At 38.4% G+C, this 27,222-nt stretch overlaps 1 protein-coding gene, 1 non-coding gene and 1 pseudogene across 3 annotated transcripts; 2 read left to right on the top strand and 1 right to left on the bottom strand.

Annotated features, from left to right (window-relative positions):
- Positions 1–185: 185 nt before the first annotated feature.
- On the bottom strand, positions 186–6,786 carry LOC143602532 (uncharacterized; annotated as a pseudogene). Its single transcript, XR_013147862.1, has 16 exons — positions 6,562–6,786; positions 4,816–4,934; positions 4,610–4,698; positions 4,505–4,540; positions 4,340–4,436; positions 4,211–4,253; positions 4,027–4,124; positions 3,884–3,948; positions 2,471–2,967; positions 2,330–2,387; positions 1,761–1,872; positions 1,136–1,702; positions 910–1,048; positions 765–833; positions 560–679; positions 186–299 (listed from the first exon to the last, which is right to left on the bottom strand). The product of XR_013147862.1 is annotated as an uncharacterized LOC143602532 (transcript).
- A 6,703-nt stretch (positions 6,787–13,489) lies between these two features.
- TRNAL-CAA (transfer RNA leucine (anticodon CAA)) lies at positions 13,490–13,573 on the top strand. The gene has a single exon. It is a non-coding gene; the product is annotated as a tRNA-Leu (tRNA).
- Positions 13,574–24,072: 10,499 nt separating this feature from the next.
- On the top strand, positions 24,073–25,270 carry LOC143602531 (cation/H(+) antiporter 18-like; the record flags this gene model as incomplete). The annotated part of the gene is made up of 2 exons (XM_077079601.1): positions 24,073–25,074; positions 25,178–25,270. Coding segments are annotated over 2 exons (1,095 nt in total), but the record flags the coding sequence as incomplete, so codon positions are not given.
- Positions 25,271–27,222: the final 1,952 nt, after the last annotated feature.

The following is a 27,222-nucleotide window of genomic DNA, read 5'->3' as shown; positions in this document are numbered from 1 at the left end:
TTAAACAATGCTACAACACACATAATGACCGATCAAGTAGTTGTTAGCCGCCCAACAAATTAACACCGAGATTCGTGACAAACTTTTAACCCCTTCTTGTTTTATAACTGCTGGCTAGCTAGAACATCTTTATTGAGTACTTGAGATATAGAACTTCATATGTTGTCGGCTCAGACGACGAAAACCTAGAGAAAATATGATAACTGCTCCTTCTTCCTTGAACCTCCCTCCCCGTATTGCTCGTTCCATTGCTTCAACTCGTTCATTATTGTTCCCTCAGACGCAAAGCTTGCCGCCACCTATATATCCGATATATATGTGACCATAATCATATATGTTCCATATTCAAGTGTATACTGAACCTCAAAAAACAATTGTGTTTATATAGTTACTTGTTTTATTAACTAGTTTTTGATGTTTTCAACCATTGGCAAAGTTTATTGAGGGCCAGGGATGGGCCCGACAACAACCCCCCCCCCCCCCCCCCCGGTTTTCGTCCAAGCGTCACCAATGATTTCAATTAATATAGCATGATAAATTGATAATAAGAGAAAGTTACCTGATTCTTGGCTTCCCTAAAGTCCTCCATCTTCAATGGCCTGATAGTAATAACCTTCTCTTCCGTATTCTCTTCTGGAGACTCGGGACCTTCACCGCTCTCAGCTAACCGTTTCTTCTCCTGAAAGTTTAAACACACCGCTTATCGATCACGTGTAAACAAAAAAAAAATGAAAATGCTACTTGTGTTAGATTAAGGTACTTACAAGATCCTTCAATCTCTCTTGTTGTATCAACTCCCTAACCGGTCGATAAGCAGCCGTGGTACACAAATTCTGTATCGTCGTCCAGACGTTGAAGTTAGTTAAAAAATTCAAATAAACACTTATGAAACCATAAACACTAAACCACCTTCAAATCACTTCCGGTATATCCTTCTGTCATCGTAGCAAGCTCCCTCAAGTTCAATCCATCGTCGATATGCTCTTTCGCCAAAAGCGTCCTCAATATCATTTCCCTATTTTCCACCGACGGTAGCCCAACCATAATCCTGTTACAAAACCGAACTTCAGATCTTATTTTCTTAATTTCAAGAATGAATGTAAACTTGAAAACAGGCATAATAGTTAATGACTACCTTCGTTCAAAGCGTCATAATCGCCTCGTCAAGGTCAAAAGGCCGATTAGTTGCAGCCAAAACAAGAATCCTCTCACCCGGTTTAGTCAACAGCCCGTCCCAATGAGTCATGAACTCATTCTTAATCTTCCTCATGGCTTCATGCTCCCCGGCTCTTGACCGCTGACCAAGCATACTATCCACTTCATCAACAAATATTATAGTCGGTGAAACCTTAGCTGCGAGAGTGAACAAAGCCCGAACGTTCTTCTCGTCTTCACCAAACCACTTTGAAGTAATGGTGGACATTGAGACGTTAATAAAACTCGCTCCTGCCTCGTTGGCGATCGCCTTTGCAAGCATGGTTTTCCCTGTGCCGGGTGGACCGAATAATAATATTCCTCTGCATGGCTTTAACAGGCCGCCTATGAACAAGTCTGGTCTTCTTAAAGGTAACATTACTAGCTCTTGAAGTGACTCTTTAATGTCGTCTAATGCACCGATATCAGAAAATGTCACACCGATCTCACTTGCAGGTATCACTTCGGGCCTTACGCGTTTTTCAAACTCGTTGTCAGCAGGCACTCCCTATAAAAAAATTATCAAATTTGAATATAACAAAAACAATTTTGACATTTCAACTTACTGGAGCTTTGTGCTGCAGGGGCCACATTATCAGTATTCTTAGGACCGGAAGCTTCTGCTTCGCTAGGACAGGTGCTTTCAGCTTTGGTTTCTGGTTTCGGGCCACCAGCATCCTGCAATAAATGTTGCAGTGTTAAGCATGTAAACGGACCGAATGATCAGTGAACAGTTTGTCAACAAAGTTCGTTTATTTGATAAACGAACATGAACAAAAGAACTTGTACATTTGGTTAAGTGAACGGACATGAACACAGGTCTCGTTCCTTAGTTTCGTTTGTTTATGTTCGTTAATCGTTAATATGCATATTTATATATTTTTGGCTCATTACAACATAATCTAGCTTTTAACAACTTTGTAGGCCTAATGCATATTTAATGTTTACGTCATGAACCGTTCGTTTATATTGTTAACGAACGAACATAAACAAACACAAACCTTAACGAACGAATACGAACAAGAAAGCTTTGTTCATTTTATTGTTCGTAAACTTCGTATTCGATTGTTTGTTCAACAAAAGTTTGAACGAATTCCGTTCGTAAAATATAATATCGAAAAGTGAGTTTCTTTACCTTTGAGGTGTCCTTAACAGTTTTACCTTCCTGGAACAGACTCAAACCATGAGACAAACTGTTTAAATCAAGTAAACACAAGTCAACAAAATATTTTAACTTCAAAAAAAAAAAAAAAAAAAAAAAAAAAAATCACCAGACCTTGCAGAAGATATAACTAACTTCCCATTACGATACTCCGGATTCTTAGTATGTGTCAAATGATACGAAATAGCTGATACCACAATCTCCTCAATGTACTTGCTAAGATCAATAGTATCCGCCACACAAATAGATGCAAGATCATCACAGTCGAGATCATTAGCCGCAAGCACTTCACTAATATGATTTCTATTATCTTGAAACTGGATCATCTTCATATCTTCCTCAAGTTGACTCTTCCAACTAACAAGATGATTTTCTTCTTTCGGAGGTTTGATTTCGATGTTGTATGGGAACACAGAAGTAATTCTTTCGTCCAGTTCGCGGTAATCTTTTTCTTGGTCCACGACTTGTGACCCGATGATCAGAGCTGGTCCAGATATCTTTTTTAACATGTTTTGGAATAATGTGTATAGTCTTTGTGATCTGCATAGCAGCTTTTCGACGTCTCGAACGTATAATACCATAGGACTGTTCTTGGATATGAAAGTTATAACCTTTCACAGGAAAAAAAATGATTTAAACATATTTTGGCTTATAAAGAAACATACTATTGCGACAGAGCTCAGAAGTAGGGGTGAGCAATAACCATATAACCGAAATCAAAGCGAAAACCGATGAAACCAAACCCAAATTAACCGAAAACCAAAGTCACCAAAAATCGGCCATGGGTTATATTTTGTACACTTGGTTAACCGAAATTAACCAAACCGAACAAAACCATTCATATTTTAATATATTTCTAGTTTTTAGACCTCCATTTCAAAATTATATTTTGTACACTCGCGAGCTACTTGAGATCGGTTTGTGAAAGAGCCGGGCTGAATCGAGCCCGAGCCCAAGCTCGAGCCTAAAAGTAAGCTTGTTTAATAAACGAGCCCGATGTCCCGAACCCGTGCTTCACTTATCGAGCTCGATCCGGCTCGCGAGCCTAAATGAGCTTGTCATTTATATATTTTTTTAATATATATTTAATAATTATTAATTAATATATATATAACTTTATGAAAAATAACTAAAAGTAACTAAATAATATATATTATTTTATACATAAAATTATAATTGAAAAAAATCATATATATAAAATAATTATAAATATAAAAAATTAATTAATAAATAGTAAACGAGCCGAGCCCGAGCTTGGGAATCTACTCACGAGGCGAGCTCGAGACCGAGCTCCACATAAGTTAAACAAGCCGAGCTCAGGCTCGGCTTGTTTGCACCCCTATTTCATACAACCATTTCGCGTATTTATATCTCCATTTCATGCATTTATACCTTCATTTCATGTACATAAGCATCCACTTCATGTATTTATAAGCAAAAATTTTAGCCCAAGTTTGGTTTTGGTTATTAACCGGAAACAACCAAACAGAACCATGCGCACCCCTACTCAGAAGGTAGTAGGCATACCTTGTATAAAGTTTGTATAAAAAGCTTCTCATCAAAAGCCAAGCTGCTTGTTCGCCTAAGCGGAGCTGAGAAAAAAGAAATTAAAACTTTACAATAAGTAAAAATGATTTTTGAAATATTATTAATTTAGATAAATAATTTACATGGATTTGTTGGACATTTTGTAGCAAGCTCTTCCATGTTAGTCGATGAAGACGCGTTTCTCCTAAGATTTGGAGGATTTGAGAACGTTTCGGCCCCCCTTAAAAAGGGCGAAAGGATGAAAGTTAAAAAATTGCCAACCATACGCAATATTATTGTCAAACGAATTTTATGACATATATATACCTTGATCCAAAATCAGAGACACTGCTCTGTCTGCGTAACGTCCCTATGATATCAAAATATCATTAGGAACATTTTCTTGGTGAATAATATAGTCCGTGAACATAACAACTGAAACTGAGAAATTGATACCTTTCGCTTCGTTTTTTGTTTGAAACATAGATAGTGTTGATCCAAGCAACTCGGACATTCGTGCCAAGGTTGTTTCTGAAGTGGACCTCTGAAACGCCTATAGAAACATGTTCATGTACATGATAATAATCACAAAAGAACAATATACTTAAAAGAATTGCTTACACTTTCTTTAGAGGAAGATCCGTATTTGCTTTGGACCTGACAAGAATCAAAACCGAGAATTAGTAAATTTACGTAGTAGAAAAGATTATTAATTTGCGAACTCGCCTTAAGTGAGAAATCCGTGACATCTAGCAGTAACAACTTCGCTTCAAAATAATGAGCTAAAGCTTTGGCAAGCATTTGCTGGTAAGGTTCTGCAAGTAAAAAAAATACGAAAAATCAGACAATGCCGATATTATTAAATATGTTTAAGCGTGACAAAATGCCGATATTATTAAATATGTTTAAGCGTGACAAAAAGTTTAATTTACCTGCGGGCCCGGACAACAATATAGTTCGACTCGCTGGAGAAAGGCTCCTTGTATGCTTGGCGAAATCGATGTTTTTCAGATAAACAAAGGCGGCACTTGTAAGTAAAAACTCTTGTCTGCTTGCTGTTATAACGGTCACCAGAAAATAACCATTATAAACCAAATAAAAAACGTAACACCTACTCGCTACATATTTGGAAATAGTGATATCAACAAAAAGAAAACCATGGGTCCGCCATGGACACAGTCTAACATGATTATAAGATACAGAGCCGGCTATGAGGCAGGGCCGGGTGGTCGACGGAACCCCAGCTCGACACCCTGACATGCCCGAATTTTTATTTTTATTAAAAAAATATGTATTCTTATTGTTTAAGCCCAAATTTTTCGCCTAAGGCTAAATTTTTTTTCACAAGTCTCGGAGACATCTCTGATATGATAGAATACACGTCTTTTGGGATTGCCCGGACCGAACAACTTCGTGAAAGGTGGCTAGATATTATTGGCTTTCCGTTTGTGACGATGCCTGTTAGAAAATGGACTGTATGACCATTTTCAAATGAACATTTTTGGAATTTTTTATTTTCATAGATTTTCTTAGAAACTAGTAGGTTAAAATGGCTACCTTAGTAATTTTCCCAATAAAATATCGCCCATTATGATTTTTTTTAATTAAGATTAATCATTAATATGTGTAACATGGGAGTTTCTAATTCTAGATAAAGAAAGCCCTATGGGCAGCTCATCATAGTGATGATACATAGAATTCATTTTCCTATGTACGTGTACAAAGATTTACTAAAGAAGGAAAACAAAGGCTGTTCCATAGTGTGCATATGAAACAAGACAAAAGTGTCAAAAGTATCCTTTGCAATGAGTCACCTATTTGAACAATAAATTATTTGGTGTGTGTGACTAACACCACTTAGCCATGTGCCCAGCATCACCAACATACTAAAAGATTATAGTGTGTTGTAAATATCTAGACCCCCCCATAAAAAAATTACTGAAACATTTTAAAAGAAGCACAAAATAGTCATTTTCATCACATAGGGGACTTTATAAGCTTATCTTTTTAGTCTCAATAGTATATGACCATGTGTGACGCGCGAACCTAGAAGATAAGGCTCGAATCTGACTCGACCTTCACAAGCAGATAGACATAGACGAAAAAGACATTTTTGAAGACATTAATCAGATACTTGAATCTGTTTAGCATATCGTTGATCACATGCTTACGAAAATAACGACATTCTTGGTAAGCAAATCCAAATTAAGATGCCCGAATCAAATTCACGAATAATCTATTTCTCGTGTTTTCTATACTAAAATTCAGATACTTAAATTGGCTTCGCGTAACACACAAATTACGTGCTTATAAAAATGAATATTTAGGAATATTCAAATCTCAAAAATAGATACTTGAATAAGATTTGCATATAATCTTTTATACTAATAGTTTTGTCGAACAAAGCTGCTACACACACGACTACTTAAGAATTATAAAGATTGTGCTAAATCGCCATACATGATATATCCATGCCTCGACGATTAGTAATTCATCCAAATCTGATTCGCTTTTTATTTAATTAAATTAAAATTGAAGTACTAAATTTTTAAACGACTTAATCTTGATATTTAAAAAAAAATAAAAAGGCTAGCAACACAACTTACTGTCGGTTTATTTCTATTTAAATGTAAACACTAACTAATCAAATTTGAATCGAAGTAGAAACTACGATGTACCTTAAATAATACGGAAACTCATCAAACGTGATCTTACTATCCTTCCCATCAACAATCATACTAAGCATCTCCCGCTCCATCGTCTGCGGAGTAAGTCCGATTCCCGACGAATCGTCACCGCCAGTCCATCGACTCATCGTCTTCCCCATCCCAAGTCCTACTCCTACTCCCAGTCCCACACTCAAAGCCGACATGAACAAATGCTTGTTCTCCATCTCTCCTGTTACTTTTCCCTCTAAATTCAAATCAACGACAAACGGTAAACCGGAGTCTGGATCCGGGAGATCTTGGCAAACCATTCCGCCTCCTGGTAGTTGGAGGCGTGAAGGCTGGGGAGTGCTCTCCCGTTCTTGAACGTCATCGCAATGGGGACGACGCGAGCGGAGACATAGAAAAACTCCCGCTTCCAAGACCGAAGACTGCGCTCGGTAGCACAGATCTTCAAACCTTTGATCCGGGTGACCAAGGTGTACCAGCCTTGGATGCACCTCCAGGAGTAGAAGGTCATCAGGCGGTCGACATGGGGCTCCACACCCAGAATGAGGCACACCCATTCAAAATGGCGGATCTTGGCGATCGCCATTGGGTGTACCTCCGTCAGGTGCACACCGTGTCTCTCCAGAACACGGTATACAAACTTCGTCAATGGGAACCTGAGATTCCCATAGATGAAGAATGCAGCATACACCCCTATTTTGCCCTTGGGGGCATCGTACACCGTCTGGTGAGGCTCAAGGAACTCAGGCTCGAAAGGTTCGAGCATGAACTTCCTGACGATGTACTGATACTGGTCGACGGGAAGAGCACACTGGCACTCGCCAGCAGTACTCTTATCGTCCTTATCAGAAGTGGACGTCGGGTTCTCGGAATACACGTCCGACTCTTCAGCAGTAACTTCAAGATCATGAGTAGAAGACATGCTTTGGAGGATGGAAAGAAGAACGATTTCAGGAGAATGCTCGACGGAAAAGTTAGAGTATTCGCCGGAAATCGCTTAGAAGTGAAACTGAGTTGAGATGCATCATCTCCCCTTTATATACTCATCGCAATGAATGCGATGAATTTAATACGGAAGAGAGAGGAAAACGCAGGTGCAATGAAACTATGACACGTGGAAAAAGCAAGCTGACAACAGCTGTCGACAGGACGTGCGCCGTAAACTTCGCGGCCACGCGCCCGAAAACTCGCGCCCACGCGCCTGAAAGAGCGTCTGGAATGACCATATACTGTCACGTCGCCATAACTTCCTGCACGTTTTGAAACTGTCAGAAGAAACCGTCGGACGACGTAACCGTCCCTTCAACAGTTTGGACTGTTCTTATCCTTTCACCAACTCTTCGAATTTCAAAAAGATTCAAAAATAAGCAGGACTAGACCCCCTTATCTTGGCAACCAAGTAACTATAAGACAGGTGCGGGTACAGTGTCAAGGCAAAACCCTTCACATACTTAGCACCTGCAGGGAATTGAAGCCAAGAATACCTCGGCAACCAAGTAACTATAAGACGGGTGCGGGTACAGTGTCAAGGCAAAACCCTTCACATACTTAGCACCTGCAGGGAATTGACGCCAGGAATACCTTGGAAGTAAAGTAACTATAAGACGAGTGCGGGTACAGTGTCAAGGCAAAACCCTTCACATACTTAGCACTCCGCAGGGAATTGAAACCAAGAAGGATCTTCTGGGCCATGCTTGCGGAAACGGAAATAACATCCCCGCATAGCGGGAACGTTCAGAACTAGATTGTTTGAAGCTCTAATATGGAATTGGTTGTTTAACATAATTGATCACTATGTTTAAAACTACCAAAACCTCATGGAGAATCTACACAAGTGGAATTCAACGCTCATGACTTGCGAGGAGGTTACAGACCTACCCGCATCATACCCAAAGATCAAGCAGAAAAGTCGGGAATTTCTGCACGTGACATTAGGACTTCCGCGGAAGAATCCCCATGGAAAACCTTAAAACTAAACCCTTTTCAAAACCCCTTGCTTAAGTCCAAAAGTTCACCTCACTTATTAACAATTTATAAGAAGAACATTGGACTGGGGGGACTTGAAGAGGTAGGTCCCAGCAGAGCCCAGTTGGACCCGCAAGACTCACCTTCAACAGGGACGTCTGCGCGGTTGGACCCGCAAGACTCACCTTAAACAGGGACGTCTGCGCAGTTGGACCCGCAAGACTCCTCGAAGGACGTCTGCGCAGTTGAACTCGCAAGACTCCTTAAGAGGGACGTCTGCGCAAAGACCAACTGGATCCGCAGGACCAACCATGCTCAGAGACGTGACGTCCTTACGCGCAGTACGCAAGCTGTTCTCGCAGGAAAAGCCTCCCAATGGTCGACGTACTCCGCCTGTTCCCGCAGCTGCGGATACTAGCCATCAGAGAAGGCTACCCGCGCAGCAAGGCTACACGCACAAGGCACTAACTCTTAAATAATTCAGTAATGTTACCTGAAGAAGGAATGAGCAAGCCGGGAATACTCCCGCCCAAAGCCGGGAACTCTCCCGCCCAAATGAGCCAGTCCGTACGCTACTGGAGGACCTTTTGTACTATACCTGCCAAGGTATGGACAAAAGATCTGACCAAAGCTGCGACAGCTCACTGACAACAGTACGATGAGCAACACGCTCTACTACTTAATGTCACTATCAGCCGCTGCCTACTCACCAACCCCTGTCGGGGCACGTCCATAGCCTGCAGTTGGTAGAAAAGGAATAGTACACAGCCGACCTGGTCACTATCAGCCGCTGCCTACCCACCAACCATCAGCATGGCACGTGCGTAGCCCACAGTTGGTAGAACAGGAATACTATTCAGCCGGCTGTACCTGCTTGGAAACCTACCTTCGGCTATAAATACTCCAACACCTTGGAACGGTATCATATCTTATTATCATATCTTCTCTAGCTAATTCTCTTAATATACACTTATATTCAAGAGCAATCTAGTCTGATTCTCACGCCGGAAGGTGGTCACAAGGAGGGACCCCCCTTTCTCAGTGACGAGCTCACGGTGTCTGTTTTGCAGGTCATCTGAAGAACAACCATCTTTGCCGGACCTAACCCTCGTGGGAAACATCTACTTAACCCCCAGATTATCCGTAATCTGCCCGGGGTCGATTAGTGTTTCTTCATTCAGTATATCCGATCAAGCTCACAATATTGTAGAACCGGTATCAATTGGAAACACGTGAACTTAATTATAACAAACTTATTCCGGAACACGTAAACTTATAACAAACTGTAACAAACTTGTAACGGTGCACTTGATCACACTGGAGTTGATGTCAATAAGTGGAGTATTGCAGTATTGAGTAACCGAGAAGTAGCAACGAATATCCGGATCACAAGATAGCAAAACACACACGTAGTGGGTGTGCTTTGCTATGATAGTTACAAGTTATATATATATATATATATATATATATATATATATAGTAGCTGTAGCTAATTTTGTTTTGTCCAATGTTTATGGCTTTTGTAGTTGTAACACGGTTTGAAATAAGTTATTGGCTTTATTTTGTGAGGGGTTCAATTACCAAGATACAAAGGTTATGGCGGTTCACGAGCTGCTCACGTGACAATCATATCAGTCTAAAGATAAAATATATTTGTTTTTGTGAAAGAGAAAAAAAAATGTATAACGGAATTGAAAATTTGGTTGATTTTCATAGTAAAATTTTGAAGGAAATATTATTTTGATTTGATATGTTTAACCTTTTATAACTTTAAAAACATTGTATACGATAATACATTATGGTATAGGATCTTTATATATTATCATGGATCTTCATACATCATCTTTTGTTTATATAGTTCGTATAAAGTTATACGGGTCATATATTACCTGAGTTGTTGAAGACCTACGATTCCTATAACTATAGGGCTATGCGGGCTATTTAGAATTTAAAGAAACTATTTTTTTTGTCCCGTCTGTATAGCCCTACACTTGTAAGTCATGTGTGGCCTAAATGGCTCGTATAGCTCTACACTTGTAAGTCATGTGTGGCCTAAATGGCTCATATAGCCCTATACGAGTCATATAGGCCTATATAGTCACCATGAGAATGGTGTATGAAGATTACATTCCGTAGTTATTTATTCGTCTGTGTAAGTAAATTCTTGTAAAATTACTTTATATATTGCATGACTTCATAACCATTAATTTAGATGTTAAGCAAAGGGATTTTACATATTTTCTCTTACTTAACACCCTTAATTACATATTTTCTCACAACTAAACAAGCAATTACATATTTCCTCTTTTCATATCAAATTATTAAGTTGCCTATAGCTCTTACCATTAATAAATTAATTAAAAACAAAGTTACATTAGTAATTATAGAGTTAAACCCATACCATCAAATCATCTTCTCCAACCTACTTCTGGTAAGCTTCTAGCCATCTCGTTACAGCCATAAATGACTACCACCACTTTTCCCTTTGAATCCCGCTACCTCATGTACATTTTTTTATTATACTTGAGTTGTTTTTGTTGGTAAAAAAAACTAAATCCAAATTTTTTTTATATTACTACTGATTAAAAAGTTCGATGCCAATTGGTTTATTAGTGTTCGATATGTTCGTCTTTATATTGACTCGGTTTGGATTAAACTTGAGGAGTTATGTAATTGATGTTTTAAGGAAGGGGATATATGTAATACTTAGGGTATGTTTGGCTGGAGGTAATATAATGAAGGGGGAATGAAATGAGAGAATGAATGGAATGGACAAGGGAATGAAATAGATCATTACCATTCCTTTGTCTGTTTGGTTAACATATGGGAATGAAATAAATTATTACTTTATGTTGTTTGGTATAAAAAAATCGTAGTAATGAAATAGAAAATAATAAAAAACACTTCTATCTCAAAATACCTTTTACAAAAAAAAAAGAAAACTACACGGCGACGGTGGTAGCTCTGACACGAAAATGGTGGTGGCGGCGGCGATGGTGGTGGCGGCGGTGGTGGTGTCGACGGAGTTGGTGGTGGTGCCGATGGTAGTGGTGGTGGTAGTTGTTAGGTGGTGGTGTAGTTGAGAAAGTAGGGTGAAGGAGGAATGAGATGAAAAAAGAAGGGGGGTGGGAATGAATGGTTTTGATGGAATGGAATTCCATGTGTAATGGATGATTCCATTCCATTAAGCAACCAAATATCACTTTTTTCATTCCCACGTAATGAATCATTCTATTCCTACTGTTATTCCTGCATACCAAACGCTATATTACTTAATTATGTCATTAAGGGTAAAAGGATCATTTAATTAGTTAGTTTTAATGAAATAAGAAGATATGTAATATGTTTGGTTTAAGGAGTATAAAAAAATGTAAATGAAATGGGTAAATATGTAACAAGGTAACTTAGTAAGGGGATATATATAAATGCTCCTTAAGTAAAAGATTAGTGTGACTATAATATGTTAATCACACTATATATATATATATAATTTTACTATCTGATTCGTGTAGTTAGTATGTTAATTTAATTATACCTTTGTCTTCAAATTCAATAGAAACTAAAAAACACTTAATCTAATAAACCCAACCCAACTTCCACTACACATCATCTTTACCTATCTAGCTATCTTTATATACAAGTATATTCTAGTGATAGAAATATTTTGTTACCATTATAAATCCTGATAAATTTATTAATGTTTAAAATACATATAAATAACACAAAATAAATCGAACAAAATCCAGTTCCATGATACCATGAATCAGGGGACTGGCAGGCACACCAAACGTAGTAAAGGGAAATGTCAGACCGCCGATATTTGATCCAATTGCTATTAAAGGAAACCACTTTTTTTGTGTTGAATTTACTAATTTGCCTTATCTCCCTCCAACTTGCACAATTTTCAATCAAAACAAAATAAACTATTCAATTTTGCCTATTTCCTAATAGAAATACTTTATTTATTTTACCTTATTTACACATGTTTTCGAAACCGTGGCTTATTTAGAAACAAACTCTCTATCTCTATATCTTACGGTGAGGTTTGTCTTCATCCAACCTTTTTATACCCAATTTTACAAATAACTTTTTGTTATTTATGAGATTACCGGTTACGGTTATTATTGTTGTATTTTTTTTTATTTATATGATCTTATCTTAATCTTAAATCTTAAATATATAAACGAAATCTCTTTAAATTCTCTTAAACTATCAGATTGCTTTATTTGTAGATGAAGTCTTCTCATATATTTGACCCGAATTCACGGGTATGAGTCTCACCAAACTCAGATAACCCTTAAATGAGTTATAACATCTCATTAAATTAAAAATTAATCTCATCACATATTTTATATGAAAATTCTATAAAATAGAAATATACTAAAAATTAGTATATGATTTAAAAAAAAGATATTATTTATAATTAAGAAACAATTTTATAGTAAAAAAAATAACGGGCCTTACTAAATCTAAATAGCTTTTAAACTGAGTTATAAAATTTCATTTATTTGTGAAACTCTTTCATCATAAAATCCTAAGTATATTATTAATTTTCTTACAATAAATAAAATATAAATTCAAAAATATATATAAATATTATAAACGAATAATGTAAAACAACCCCGTAATACAGAGAGTAAAATAGGTTTCATCAAACCCAAATAACTTTTAAATTGAGTTCTAGCATCTCATTTATTTGAGAAACACCTTCATCATCAAATTCTTAAGTATATTATTAACTTTGATAAGTATTGTATTCACATTTGCATAATTATGCGACGCAAGTTAAACATTCGATAAGCCTGTTTTGATTTTACCACATCAAGTTATTTAAAAAAAAGAATCAACATAAAAATCAAGATTTAAAAAATATTTATTACATAGCATTATTTTTATTACTATTATAAGTTTGCACTCTATTTGAAACACACTATGATAAACCTCAGTGGAAACATAAGATTCAAAAGTCAGGATGGCCGAGTGGTCTAAGGCGCCAGACTCAAGTTCTGGTCTCCGAAAGGGGGCGTGGGTTCAAATCCCACTTCTGACATTTATTTTTGTATTTATTATGCAATTATAATATTGCACTTAAACTAAACTGTCTTTGAACGATATGTCCAACTATGCAATACACCTTTTTATAGTAAATTTGATGCAATGTTGATTTCAATTCTGCATCCAAGTTTTAGTTATGACTACTCTCTGTAATAAGTTTTAACAAAACAAGTATCATTCATCCCTTACAACAGTATAGTATGTATGCAATATTGTAATCCATTGTACTTTACACCCAAGTTAGTGTACATTTGCCAAAATTGTGTGTAGTTAAACCAATGCATGTCCCACTTCTAAAAGTTACACATGCATATATGTGTTTCTACTTTTGTCTTATAGTTGGAACGATTAAGGTTTGGTTCTCGGTCTTAACTTCGAAGATGAATTTGGTTCTCGACCGGTCTTAACTTCAAAGAAAATTATATTCTCTCCTGTACAACCCGCCCGGCCGCAACTCAACACTATGCTCTTAAAACTGCGGAGGAAAAATATATAGCTAGTAGACAGTGATTGTTAGTTTCTTAAATCTCATATTCCATATTTTGTAAATTTTGCCTTTCAATTCATTACATGTTTGTCTCCTTCAAATTATTGTAGCATTTAGCATAAAAAAACATGTCCAAAGAAAGAGAATATATTCACAAACAACATTATGCAATTGTCATATATACGAAGACATTCAGTTATTCATACAACCAAACACCATTACACACATTCTTTTGCTCAAACAAACCACAGTCCAAAACAAAACAAAGATCAATACTACCACTGCCCTTTTTATACCAGCTTCGAGACATTGCGATAACTTTTCATGGATTTCACGAGCCACCAATGCTTCGTCCAGCTAGCAAATGAATCAGACTCCCACCATGGTCCAGCCGTAGGTGCCATCTGTGCAGGGAAGACCAGAGGTTGGGTGGGTGCGGTCTCATGAACCAGCGTTCCCAAAGTGCCACCACTATGAACCCGTGTAGAGTTTGGTAAAATCAACCTCAATATTCTCTTGAGGATTGAATGATATATATATATATATATATAGAATTGGTTACATAAATCACTCCTTGATTATAGGAGGTTGACTAACGAATACATGAAACAATCAATTACATTAATTTACAAATATTCTAAATATTATCATCTAATACCCCTTCAATCAGAATGGTGGTGGTTCAAGACGCAACATAGTACGAAAAGCTTCAAACGATGCCCGTGGAAGACTTTTGGTGAAAATGTCAGCCACCTGAAGATTGGTAGGAACAAAATGTGTATACAATTTTTCCGAAGTAACAAGTTCCCATATAAAGTGATAATCAAGATCAATGTGTTTGGCACGTTTATGCGAGACTGGATTTTGAGTCATGAACAAAGCACTTTTATTGTCACAGAGAAGAGTAGGGCGATCCGACGGCAAGGCATTTAACTCCTATAGTAAATGAGTGATCCAAATAATCTCAGCGGCCGTGTTTGCCATTGCCCGATATTCAGATTCACAACTAGATCGAGAAACAGTAGGTTGTTTCTTGGCACTCCATGACACGAGATTCCCGCCTAAAAAGATGGAATAACCAACCAGTAAGGTTTTATGTGGAGCGTCTTGTTTCTAGACATCTTGCCTAATCAGCATCAGAGTAACCAACCAGTAAGGTTTTATGTGGACGAGTAAAAGAGAGACCAAAGGAGCCGGTGCCTTTAACATAACGAAGAATTCGTTTAACTGCGTTAATATGATCCACAGTGGGTGCGTGTAGGAACTGGCAAACTAGATTAACGGCATAAGAGATATCCGGTCGAGTAATAGTCAAATACTGTAATGCCCCAACTAAAGACTGATAAAAAGTGGGATCCGTATAAGGCTCACCGGCAGTAATAAAGATTTCAAGAGGTGCCAATGGAGTGCTAACCGGTTTGGAGTCATAAAGATTAGCCCGCTTTAGAATGTCAGATGCATATTTAGATTGAGTTAGAAAGATACCTGCATCCGTGTAGGCCAACTCAAGACCGAGAAAGTAATTTAGATCGCCAAGATCTTTTATGGCAAATTCATTATTAAGCCGCGAGATAAACGAGCCAATAATTCTTTCTTCGTTACTCGTAAGGATAAGATCGTCCACATAAACCAGAAGGTACATAGTGCAATCGGCCTTTTTAAAGACAAATAATGGCATGCCAGCACGGCTACAAACAAAGCCGTAAGAAATAAGAAAGGAGCTCAATCGTTGAAACCAAGCTCGAGGGGCTTGTTTAAGGCCATATAAGGCTTTTGAAAGTTTGCACACATGATTCGGGTACTTGGGATTGATAATGCCAGGTGGTTGCTCCATGAACACAGTTTCATTTAGATTACCATTCAAAAAGGCATTTTTGACATCAAGCTGATTCAATTTCCTCTGATTTAAAACCGCTAGTGAAAGCACAATACGAACCATGGACACTTTAACGACCGGGTTAAATGTATGGGAGTAATCGAGACCTGGTATTTGAGTAAATCCTTGAGCTACCAGACGAGCTTTGTGACGCTCAATAGACCTATCCGAATGGTACTTAACACGATAGACCCATTTTGACACGACAACATTTGACGCGGGAGGTCGCGGAACCAAAGTCCATGTTTGATTACTGTGTAAAGCGTCTAATTCTTCATACATAGTGGCTAACCATTTCGGATCTTTAGCAGCGCTTTTGACACCCCGTGGCTCAACAATGGAAGACAAGGCTACATGTAAGGGATGGTGAGTAAGGGAGGCAAAGTCGGCTATATGTTTTGGTTTAAAAATTCCAGATTTGGATCGAGTGGTCATTGAATGGGTGGAAGTAGTAGGCATTTCTAATGTGGTTTGTTGGGTTTCGGCTACAGGTGAGGATATGGAAGGTGATATCGGTTGGGTGTGAGATGGTGTGGGTTGGGCCGTGGGTAGGGTAGGAAGAGATGAGCCCGTTATTGGATTTGAAGTAGATGGGTCGTGAGTTTCAACATTAGGATGAGGTTGGTCTGGAGTTGGTATAGTGGGAGGAGCATGGATGAATAAATTGGTGTCACATGGGCATGGTATTGTAGCAGTAGGTTTATAATTGGAAGTTGGAGTAGGTGGGTTTGGGTTGTAGAATGTTGAGCCTTTGAAGTCTTCCAAAAAAGTTGTAATATCAAGTTCAGATAAACTAGTAATATTAGGAGCACCATTAAATGGAAAATTTTGCTCATTGAACCGAGCATGGCGGGTGACATAGATGCGTGATGTAGCCGGATCAAGACAATGATAACCTTTGTATTGCGAGCTATACCCGATGAAGACACATGGAATGCTTCTTGGTTCAAGTTTGTGCTTAGAGTAATCTCTCAAGGAAAAACTTGACAACCAAATGAACGAAAGTTCACATATTGTGGATCCTGGGAAAATAAAACTTGCAAAGGAGATTTATTTTCCAAAGTCGGTGTTGGCAACCGATTAATAATATAAGTGGTGGAAGAGAATGCATCGACCCAATAAGATGCTGGAACATAAGCATTAAATAACATAGCCAGCCCGATCTCAACGATGTGTTTATGTTAACGTTCCGCCCGGCCATTTTTTTGTGGTGTATATGGACACGAATAACGGTGAAACGTGCCATTCTCTTCAAAAATTTTGCTAACGGTATGGTTGACAAATTCCGTGCCTCAATCGCTTTGAAATACTTTTATCTTTCTGTCATACTGATTTTGGACAAGATTAATAAAGCGGGTAGGACCGTATAAAAGGCCGTTTTGGTTTTAAGCGGGTAAAACCACATGAACCTGGAATAGTCATCAATAAAAACAACAAAATATCGATAACCATCATTGGAAATAATAGGCGAGGGACCCCACAAATCACAATGTACAAGATCTAACGGATTCAAAGACCGTTTCAAATTAATATCAAAGTATAATCTTTGTCCTTTTGCAAGTTGACATGAGTGGCAAATGTTTGGTTTGGGCAAAACCGAAGAAACACATAGTGCCCCCAACTTATTCAAAAGAGAAATAGTATCAAAAACAACATGATCCAAACGATCATGCCATAATTCAAAAGAGGCTTGTCTTGAAATTGTAGCAACCAAAGCTTGAGGAACTTCCTTAAGCACGTAAAGGCCATTCTCACACCTTCCTTTAGCAAGAACCCTTTTTGTTTTCCGATCCTGAATGTGAAAGAACGGTTGAGATAAAAAGACATCAACCGAATAATCGGATGTTAACTTGCTCACAGATAATAACTTCTTTGTAAGGTTGGGAATAACAAGCACATCTTTCAAATTATGAGAATCCGAAATATTATATGTACCTGTGTGCGTAATAGGGAGAGTTTTACCTTTCCCAAAAATAACACGAGAATTACCTTGATAAGAAGCTGATTGATTTAAGCCATCCAAATCCGGAGTCATATGAGCCGTTGCACCGGAATCAACATTCCAATCCGGGGTGTTGATATTAACATGGCATTGAGCATGAAACGCCCGTGCTAGAGATTCATCGGCCATGTTGTCGGAATTTTTATTTCTTGCAAACTTGGATAACTCCGGACATGACGGAGCCGAATGACCATAGGTTTTGCATAATTGACATTTCGGTGCGAATTTGGCATTTGACCTGCCACGACCAAAATGATAACCCCCACGGGAATTATTACCTTAGAAAGAAGATGACCGACCACCGTGACCACTACGATAGTTTGAAGAAGAAGATTGTTGTACATGAAAAGCAGTTTGTGGTGCGTGATTGCCATGGAGGGTTTGCATGAACAGTTCATGACTCTCTGCTTGAGTCACGAGATCCCAAAACGACGGCGGCGGCCTGGTGTTACGAACCGAAATAGAGAAGCTTTCAAAAGAAACACCAAGGCCACACAAAAACCAATGTATTTATCCATGTCTAGGACCGGATGTCCAATAGCAGCTAGTTGGTCGCAGATGGATTTGAATTTCCGGCGGTAATCGGAGACAATAGAGTTAGCTTTCGATTATTGTCAAAGACTGTCATGAAGAGAATACATGTGTTCGATTGAGGAGTTGCTGTAGGCGGCTTCCAAGGCTAACCATTTACCACGAGCGCCGGAAATACCCAAGACCTTAGCGGCTGCTTCCTCTGTGAGAGAAGAATCGAGGAGGATGACAACCCGCTAGTCGTCTTCAAACCAAGAAATACAAATTAGGATTAGAAACAACCTTATCGTCGGCAATAACGGTTTCCGGCAGCGAAACAGCGGTGCATCAATATGACCATTCAGTTTTTGGAGAGTGAATATGGGGAGCATATGATTACTCCAAAGAAGGTAGTTTGTGGACGCTAATTTGATGGTAATTTGGTGCATAATAGAGCCGGTGAGTTTGTCGGCCATGGAGTGAAGAAGGGAAGGAGAAGAAGAAGGGAAATTAGGGTTTAACTGGAGAGGATCATTATTTGGCTGATACCATGTAGAGTTTGATAAAATCAACCTCAATATTCTCTTGAGGATTGAATGGTATATATATAGAATTGGTTACACAAATCACTCCTTGATTATAGGAGGTTGACTAACGAATACATGAAACAAATCAATTACATTAATTTACAAATATTCTAATTTTATCATCTAATAACCCGTTTATCCTGAACCAGCGCCCCATGAGAGGCGCATACCTTGAAGTTCAACTCAGAAAGAGTTAAGGTATCGTTTTCTTTTCGATGCCATTTTTTTCATTATTTAGGGTTTAAATTGCGGGTAAGTTTCTTATAAAGTCCTCTTTTTCAGGTTTTCGTTTGTGTAAGACGGGCCAATATATGGCAGATTCTGTGTGGTTTAGCTCTGCTTAGACTTGCGGAATTACAAGAGGTTTACCAATCAAGTTCAGGTGAGAAGTGAGAACCTTTGATGAAAATGAAGTTATTACGTTGCTTTGATTTGCAGTTATGAAATTTGACCTTCTTTTGCTTTATAGTTAGCTTAGTGGTGGTAAAGCGTGTAGGGATGTTTTATTTATGTATATAAAGTCTCTAACATTAACGTAGGGGTTAATCGTCATTTAAACACCGCCGTATAACTAATAACCTCATTAATATTTTTCAATTTCATTTTGCTATTGAAACGAAATATCCGAATATTTCAACAATGACACTATATATACATGATGTAAAGCTAGTTAAACCAAATAAATGATACAAGTTAAATGCAACCACATGATCCATATATGGGACCGTAATGAATACTGATTTGCACCTTAAATTAAGTGTTGGCTTTGAAAACACAATACCGACTTGTTGGATTATTTGCAGTTCTTAATTATGGAGGTGGATAAAGCCCCCACACCCCTCGGGCATTATAGGGGCGTTATAGAGTATGGGCGTTTTTACAATAACGTCATATGTGGTTTGAAGTGATAATAATCGAAGAGGCATTAACATTACATATGGTTTGGCTATAAAGAGTGATGACAGTAAGGCAGAAAATGCCCCCGGGCAATATCGGGGTGGAGCGTTTCTACAATAACGTCATATGTGACTTGAAGTGGTAATGATTGAAGGATCATTAACCATTACACTTGTTTTGGCTAAAAATAATGATGATGACATGATGAAAAGTGTTTCTTAAAAGCATTAACCATTACATGTGGCTCTTATAATGAGCTATATAATCCAATAACTGAACATGCATGCCAAGATAAGAAATGAAAATAATCATATGTATCTTGTCGCATATAGCACCCACAGTTACATAAGACATGCATTGAATTGATTATTTTTTAATAGATCCGATCGCAACTTCGAATGACACCACTCTCACCTGAGCACACTTCATTATGAAGTTTTCATCTGTTCCACAGCTAAGTTAGCCCAAAACGCTTGATGATTTAAGAGGCTGGGCATTCCTTATGAGTCAAGAATCTCTCATTTTGAAATTCTTGTAATAATGTCACTTTTTTCTTCTGTTTTTTTTTTTAATTTTTTTTATCTGTGTTTGAATGCTTGTTATTTGCTATACATATTAAACATTTTGGTTGTATACTATAAGTCAATGTCATCAATTTGAAACCAAACTTACGAATTAAAGAAAAGAAAACGAGAACAATGTGTAACAAATAATGACATGGAAATTGGCCCAATACGTCTTTAGTTTTGGGAATTCAAAATGATTGAGTCGCCCCTAGCTAAAGAAATATTCAAAAGTGTAATATCATGTGATCACATATACTAATTACGTATAGTAAGTTAGTGTTTTCATAAATAAGTCGTTTTAATTATGTATATTCTACTCCATTTAGAAAGAATACCATGGTTGAATTTATGTTATAATTTATAAAAAAGTATATAAAAGCTATTTACTTTTAAAAAGTTTATAGAACTTTTTTTTTATTTGTAAAAAGCTGTTGACGTACGCGGGTACATCAATTGCAAAAGGCCATCACGGCACCACGCCAGAGATCATAGACTCAAGACGCGGTCCGACGCCTATTTCAATGGAAACCAACCATCCGAAGGTCCATTGTGGTAAAATTCATGACTCATGCAAGACATTTTGTCACAAACATGACATGAACCCATGACCTCTCGTAAGGAAAGCAATAGGGCTACCATTAGAACAATTGACCTTTAAGCAAAAATTGTGGATCTTTAGTTTTTTTCACGTAACTAATCTCCAGTTAATTACAACATTATAGAGTCTCATCTTTGTCTTAATCGATGTTTCAACAAACTCACACACTACTCATCACGTAAAACTCATTTTCGCTTGATTCATCCTCTATAGGTATGCTTGTCGCGTAGAGTGAACTCGGTTATGTTTTTTCACCTTAGTTTTTTTTTTAGTTTCGCCTTGTCTGCATCCAGACAAATCTCGTACACTCAAGTGGATTAAGTCTCACAACATCGAATCCTTAGTGGTTTAGCTGGTGTTCATCATTAGATAAAATAAAGACTTATCAATAATTTAATGCCAATAGAAAATTGGATAAAATCATAAAATCAGTAGAACGCTACTCACAATATCTTGATTTCGCATGATTTTAGGAAATCAGTTTCTTTGGATAAGTGTGCGATATGTACAAATTTATCAAAATACTTTTCAAAACTACATGAAAAGTAATTTACTTCCATATATTTCTTTTGTTGAAAAATTTACTTAATATCATATTTACCTTTCAAATACTTAAAAGTATCATTTTTATCTATTTTTTCTTATCCATCAAACTTAAAATTCAAATATTAAAAAAAGGGTATAAATTAAATGCAATAAAACAAAAAATCAAATATATCTAATATGATGAATTTTCCTTTTATGTAATATATAATAGGCAAACCAGAAATAAATGATTTCACATTTTCTATATTGGTCGATAATAATTTCACTTTTAAAAATCACTAACAACGATCCTATCTTTCAACTATTTTTTGTCTTAATGGTCATCCGTTAAAAAACACTTAGCATCATTAAGTTTTTTTCGAGTTTCAAGCCAATGTTTTAGGGCTTTTGATTGGAAGAAGGATACGCATCCACTGATGTAAAACTTATCTTGAAACAGTGATCCAAACGACGAAATAGTGTTTAAATTCGGGTGTTTGAATTTCTAATTAACGAAAATCAAGCAATCTGAATCACCGTTTCAAGATAAGTTTTACATCAGTCGACGCGTATCCTACTTACGATCAAAAATCTTAAAGCATCGGTTTGAAACTTGAAAAAAACTTAACAATGTTAAGTGTTTTTTAACGGATGACCATTTAGACAAAAAATAATTGAAAGGTTGGACCATTGGTATTGATTTTTAAAGATAAGATTATTATCGGCCAATACATAAAAGGTGAGATTATTTATTTTCAATTTGCCGTTATATATATAATTATATTAACCAATACATGTAGCATGATCTATTGTTTAAGTTAATAGAGAATAATAAACATAAATGATAATGTCTCGTATCATCTAATTTCGCTGATCACCCAACATTTATGTTAAGATAAATTACCAAAGTGAATTAAAATAAAACTAGTGTAGAGATAATAGGATTCTACATGGATCTATAAACAGGGAACAGCCTTTGCATATTTTTTTAACAGTTAAATAATTATAATAATCACCTTCAAGCTATTATCTTCTTCAACTTTCATCAATCTCAGGTCTCTCTCTCCATATGTATATATGTTTATTATTTTATGTGTGTGTGATTTAAAGATTATTGACTTTGTTCTTGATATCAAGATTGCTATCTGTTTTTTTGCATGATGTTAATTAATTACTCTAAAACAAGATTAAGAGTAACTGTTCTTGATGTCATGCCAATCTTGTGGAAAGAAGGGGGTATTATGGTAATTTCACAATGGGAACCCTATATTAATAGGCTACATGCAAATATAACATTGGCTTTGAAACAGGAGTTTGACAACAATAGAGACACGTATGCTAATTCTATTTTGGGGTTTGAATAAAAGTCGCAGACAAATTTTATTGTTTTTTTTTTTCATTAAACATTTATTGAGTTTTTTGTTTCTTAGAATTTTATTTTAGTATTCAAAAAACTCTCTTTAGAACACACTTTAGAGTTTAGACTGCACGTGGATCTAGGGCTGTTCACAGTCGAGCCCGAGTCTAGCAGGGTGGTTTCGAGCTCGGGCTCGAAATTAAATGAGGCAACTTATCTAGGCTTTAGCTCGATTTTTGAAGTTAAACGAGCTTAAGATCGAGCCAACGAGTTGAGCCTGGGTCAATTTTGGCTCGGTTACACAAATGATCCAAATCAGCTCAAGATGTTTCAAATCAACTTTTTATAGCTAGTTTTATTCGAGCTTTTATCGAGCGAACCACGAGCCCGAGCTTTCTGAACAACCCTACGTGGATCATACATTCATACCCATATGTGGATCATACCCATATGAGGTAGAATTTTATTATTTTTTATAAAATTTATGGAATTTCAAGAAATCATATGGGAATTTAAAGTTCTGTCTTTTTTATAAATTTTCAAGAATTTAAAGTTCTGTCTTTTTTATAAATTTAAAGTTATTTTAAACTACTTTTTGTTATTCATAAAAGGCTAACAATGTCGTCGTAATTTATGTAAACGCTACTCTTTAACGAATGAAACAGTAGTTAATTACTAAAAAAAGATTTGTGATTTTGTGAATGCAGGCTGTGACATAAAAGCTCTTGTTTATCGACGTGCATAATGGCCTCCAACACGACATGCAAACAGCCTATGAAGGCTACATCAGAAGGGGTGTTCCAAGGCAACAATCCACTTGATTTTGCACTCCCTCTTGTGATTATACAAATATGCATGGTTCTAGTGCTCACTCGCGTTCTTGCGTACCTTTTGAAACCGTTACGACAGCCTCGAGTCATTGCTGAAATCATTGTAAGTTTTGATTATCTTTTGTAGACTATTTTGTTGTGTTAAGCAACTTGTTAATGAGTTTGTGCACAGGTATTAGATTTGACTTAGTGATTTTTTATTATATTACTTTGCTTAAATAAGTAATATAATGTATGATGCTACTTTTGTTTTTTTCTGGGTGGAATTTTACTGGGTCCGTCTGCTCTAGGCCGAAACACAAACTACCTACACGCGGTTTTCCCTAAGAGGAGCCTACCGGTTTTGGACACGTTAGCCAATCTCGGGCTTCTGTTCTTTCTCTTCCTAGTTGGACTCGAGCTCGACTTAAAGTCCCTTAGACGGACCGGGAAAAGGGCCCTGTCCATAGCCATAGCTGGAATATCCCTCCCGTTCGTCTTAGGGATCGGCGTTTCCTTTGTCCTTCGTGGGACCGTCTCCGAAGGGGTCAACGCAGGCCCGTTTATCGTGTTCATGGGCGTCGCGATGTCCATCACCGCGTTCCCTGTACTAGCACGTATCCTAGCCGAACTCAAGCTTTTGACCACAGATGTTGGTAAAATGGCCATGTCAGCAGCTGCAGTCAATGACATTGCAGCTTGGATCCTACTCGCCTTAGCTGTCGCCCTCTCGGGCACTGGGCGGTCCCCACTCATGGCCCTATGGGTTTTCTTATGTGGCGCGGGTTTCATTGTCACGTGCTCGTTTATCATCCCACCAATATTCAAATGGATGGCCCGAAGGTGCCCCGAAGGTGAGCCCGTTGACGAGCTATACGTTTGCGCCACTTTGGGCGTTGTTTTGGCAGCGGGCTTTTGTACCGATACTATTGGGATTCACGCGCTTTTCGGGGCTTTTGTGGTGGGTGTACTCATGCCAAAAGAAGGCGCGTTCGCAGGGGCATTAGTGGAAAAGGTTGAAGACCTTGTTTCGGGCCTATTCTTACCGCTTTACTTTGTGTCAAGCGGGTTAAAAACCGATGTGGCATCGATCAAAGGGGCTCAGTCTTGGGGCTTACTCGTGTTGGTCATATGCGCTGCTTGTTTTGGGAAGATCGGTGGCACTGTCGGGGTTTCTCTGTTGTGTAAAATACCATTCACCGAGGCTGTGGCTCTCGGGCTTTTGATGAACACCAGAGGGTTGGTTGAACTCATTGTTCTCAATATCGGGAAAGACCGTGGGGTATACATTCATGTTTTGTTTAATTTATTTTATGCATTTTTTGTTTTTAGTCATAACTTTTAAGATACGATTTTTTATAACTTTATTATTTGTTACTTTTCAGGTGCTAAATGAACAAACTTTTGCCATATTGGTTTTAATGGCTCTTGTAACGACATTCATCACGACGCCTTCGGTGATTGCGGTCTACAAGTGAAGAGGTATGTACCCGCCTCAACACCGAGCAAGGCGGGTCAACCCACAAGATAAAGACATTATGAAGGCACAAAGCCAAAACCTATGCGCATGGCGCATACAAAACATGCTCAGGCACACATATGCGCGCGGCGCATCAGCGCGCGGCGCATATCACATGCTCGTGCATATCACATCTGCCCAGACACACATGCTCGCGCATCACATATGCGCGCAGCGCATCAGCGCGCGGCGCATATCACATGCTCGTGCATATCACATCTGCGCATGAAATATCTGCGCGTGAGAATAAAGAGAAGACCTCGCGCATCCTCAGGATGGGCGCATATCACACGTGCGCATAATCAACCTCGTCCTTATCCAAATCAGGATTAGGGCAACCTTGATTGTGCACGTCAGACAACCTTCCAGAAGGCATCTTTTTAAGGAGTAAGAATATGCTGATGTTGACAGCTGCCAAATGAAAGGTCGACAACTCAGCATGGCACATGTGTTGCCACGTGATTACAACCAACGAGAAAGCGCCAGGTGTCCCAGAGGACATGTGGCGCAGTGCGATTGGAGGAAGCCAACGAGGTTGAGCCCAACCGGCGGTAACCCTAGCACTATAAATACAGCATCAACTCCACTTTGATGACACATTCATACTCAATCATTGACAGTTACAAGCAGTGATAACACATTCAATCATATTGAATTACTTTCACTCACAATCAGTTACATACAAACAGACAGTCTCACAATCAAAGGGTATTCAGCTATTCAGCAATACTCTTGAGATTCTCTTACACACACTATTATCTTCTCCACAAATATACTGATTCTCACGCCGGAGGGTTACCCCAAAGAGGACCCCTCTGTCCCTTTCTGAGGGGTAAGTAACGGCGCTGTTCATTTTGTAGGTGGAAGAACACAGACCCAGAAGAACCATCGGTGAAATAGTATAATCACACCCGAGGAAAGTAGATCTGCTACCAGTGAGTAGATCCACGTTTCTTCATTGGCGCCATCCACTGTTACAAACGGCAATCAGATCTCATCAGATCTACATAAAAAAAAATCACCATGGTTTCTGGCGTTCGTAACGTTGATCAACCTCTGGAGGATATTGAACGTGAGGGTGTTAACGACGGACAGCAGGTTCTGAGGGTTCCGCGTGATTCTACGCGTACCACCAGCAACCGTCCCTTCGTCACAACCCCTCACGGCCAGACTGAAACTCCTCCAGACGATCTCACATTACAAAATATGGCCGGCGCGAAACTGAAAGGACCAATGGGTCCAGAAGAAGAAACAAACGATCCGAATGAATGGCTCATAAATGAGCAGCGGCGTCTGATGGAAAAGTACACTGAAATGGTCAAACAGAAGAAGCTAGCCGACCAAACACAAAGGCAAGCGATTGATAAGCAGCCTACAAAAAGGCCGCGCGCGCCGGAAGAAGGACATTCTGTTCACACTGCACACACTGAGTTCAGTGATGAAGAAGTGCATAGCATGAGGAAGACGCGGGATACTTATGCAGGAGGCTCACAGATCCGCGCGCCTGTGAACATGGCGCCTGGAGCCAGAGCAGATCTGGATCTGCACATGCCGTACAGCCCACCGGTCAGAGGGCAAGTGGACGTAACCACACCCTACAGACCAGCCATCCTGGTAAAACACTCAAAGTTTACTGCGCGCATCGCGCAGGCTCCCATCCAGCACAAGACCAAGATGCCAAGTGGTCTGGGCAAATATGATGGCACAACAGATCCAGATGACTTTTTGCAAGGTTTCTATAACACGGGAAACCTAGAGAGCTGGACGATGCCAACATGGTGTCATATGTTTGCTCGCTGCCTCACGGGCGCAGCGCGGGTATGGTTCGAGAGCTTGCCGACAGGGCAAATTGATGGGTTCGAGGAACTATTAGAAAAGTTCCAAGCCCACTTCGTACAGCAGCGCAGGCAC

Source organism: Bidens hawaiensis, unplaced genomic scaffold (genome assembly GCF_021521415.1).
Source record: "Bidens hawaiensis isolate Kalapana, Puna unplaced genomic scaffold, B.hawaiensis_p1.1 tig00059089_1, whole genome shotgun sequence".
NCBI classification, from domain to species: Eukaryota; Viridiplantae; Streptophyta; class Magnoliopsida; order Asterales; family Asteraceae; genus Bidens; species Bidens hawaiensis.
Note: the sequence above shows the minus strand (reverse complement) of the source record. Positions and strands in the feature narration are given on the sequence as shown.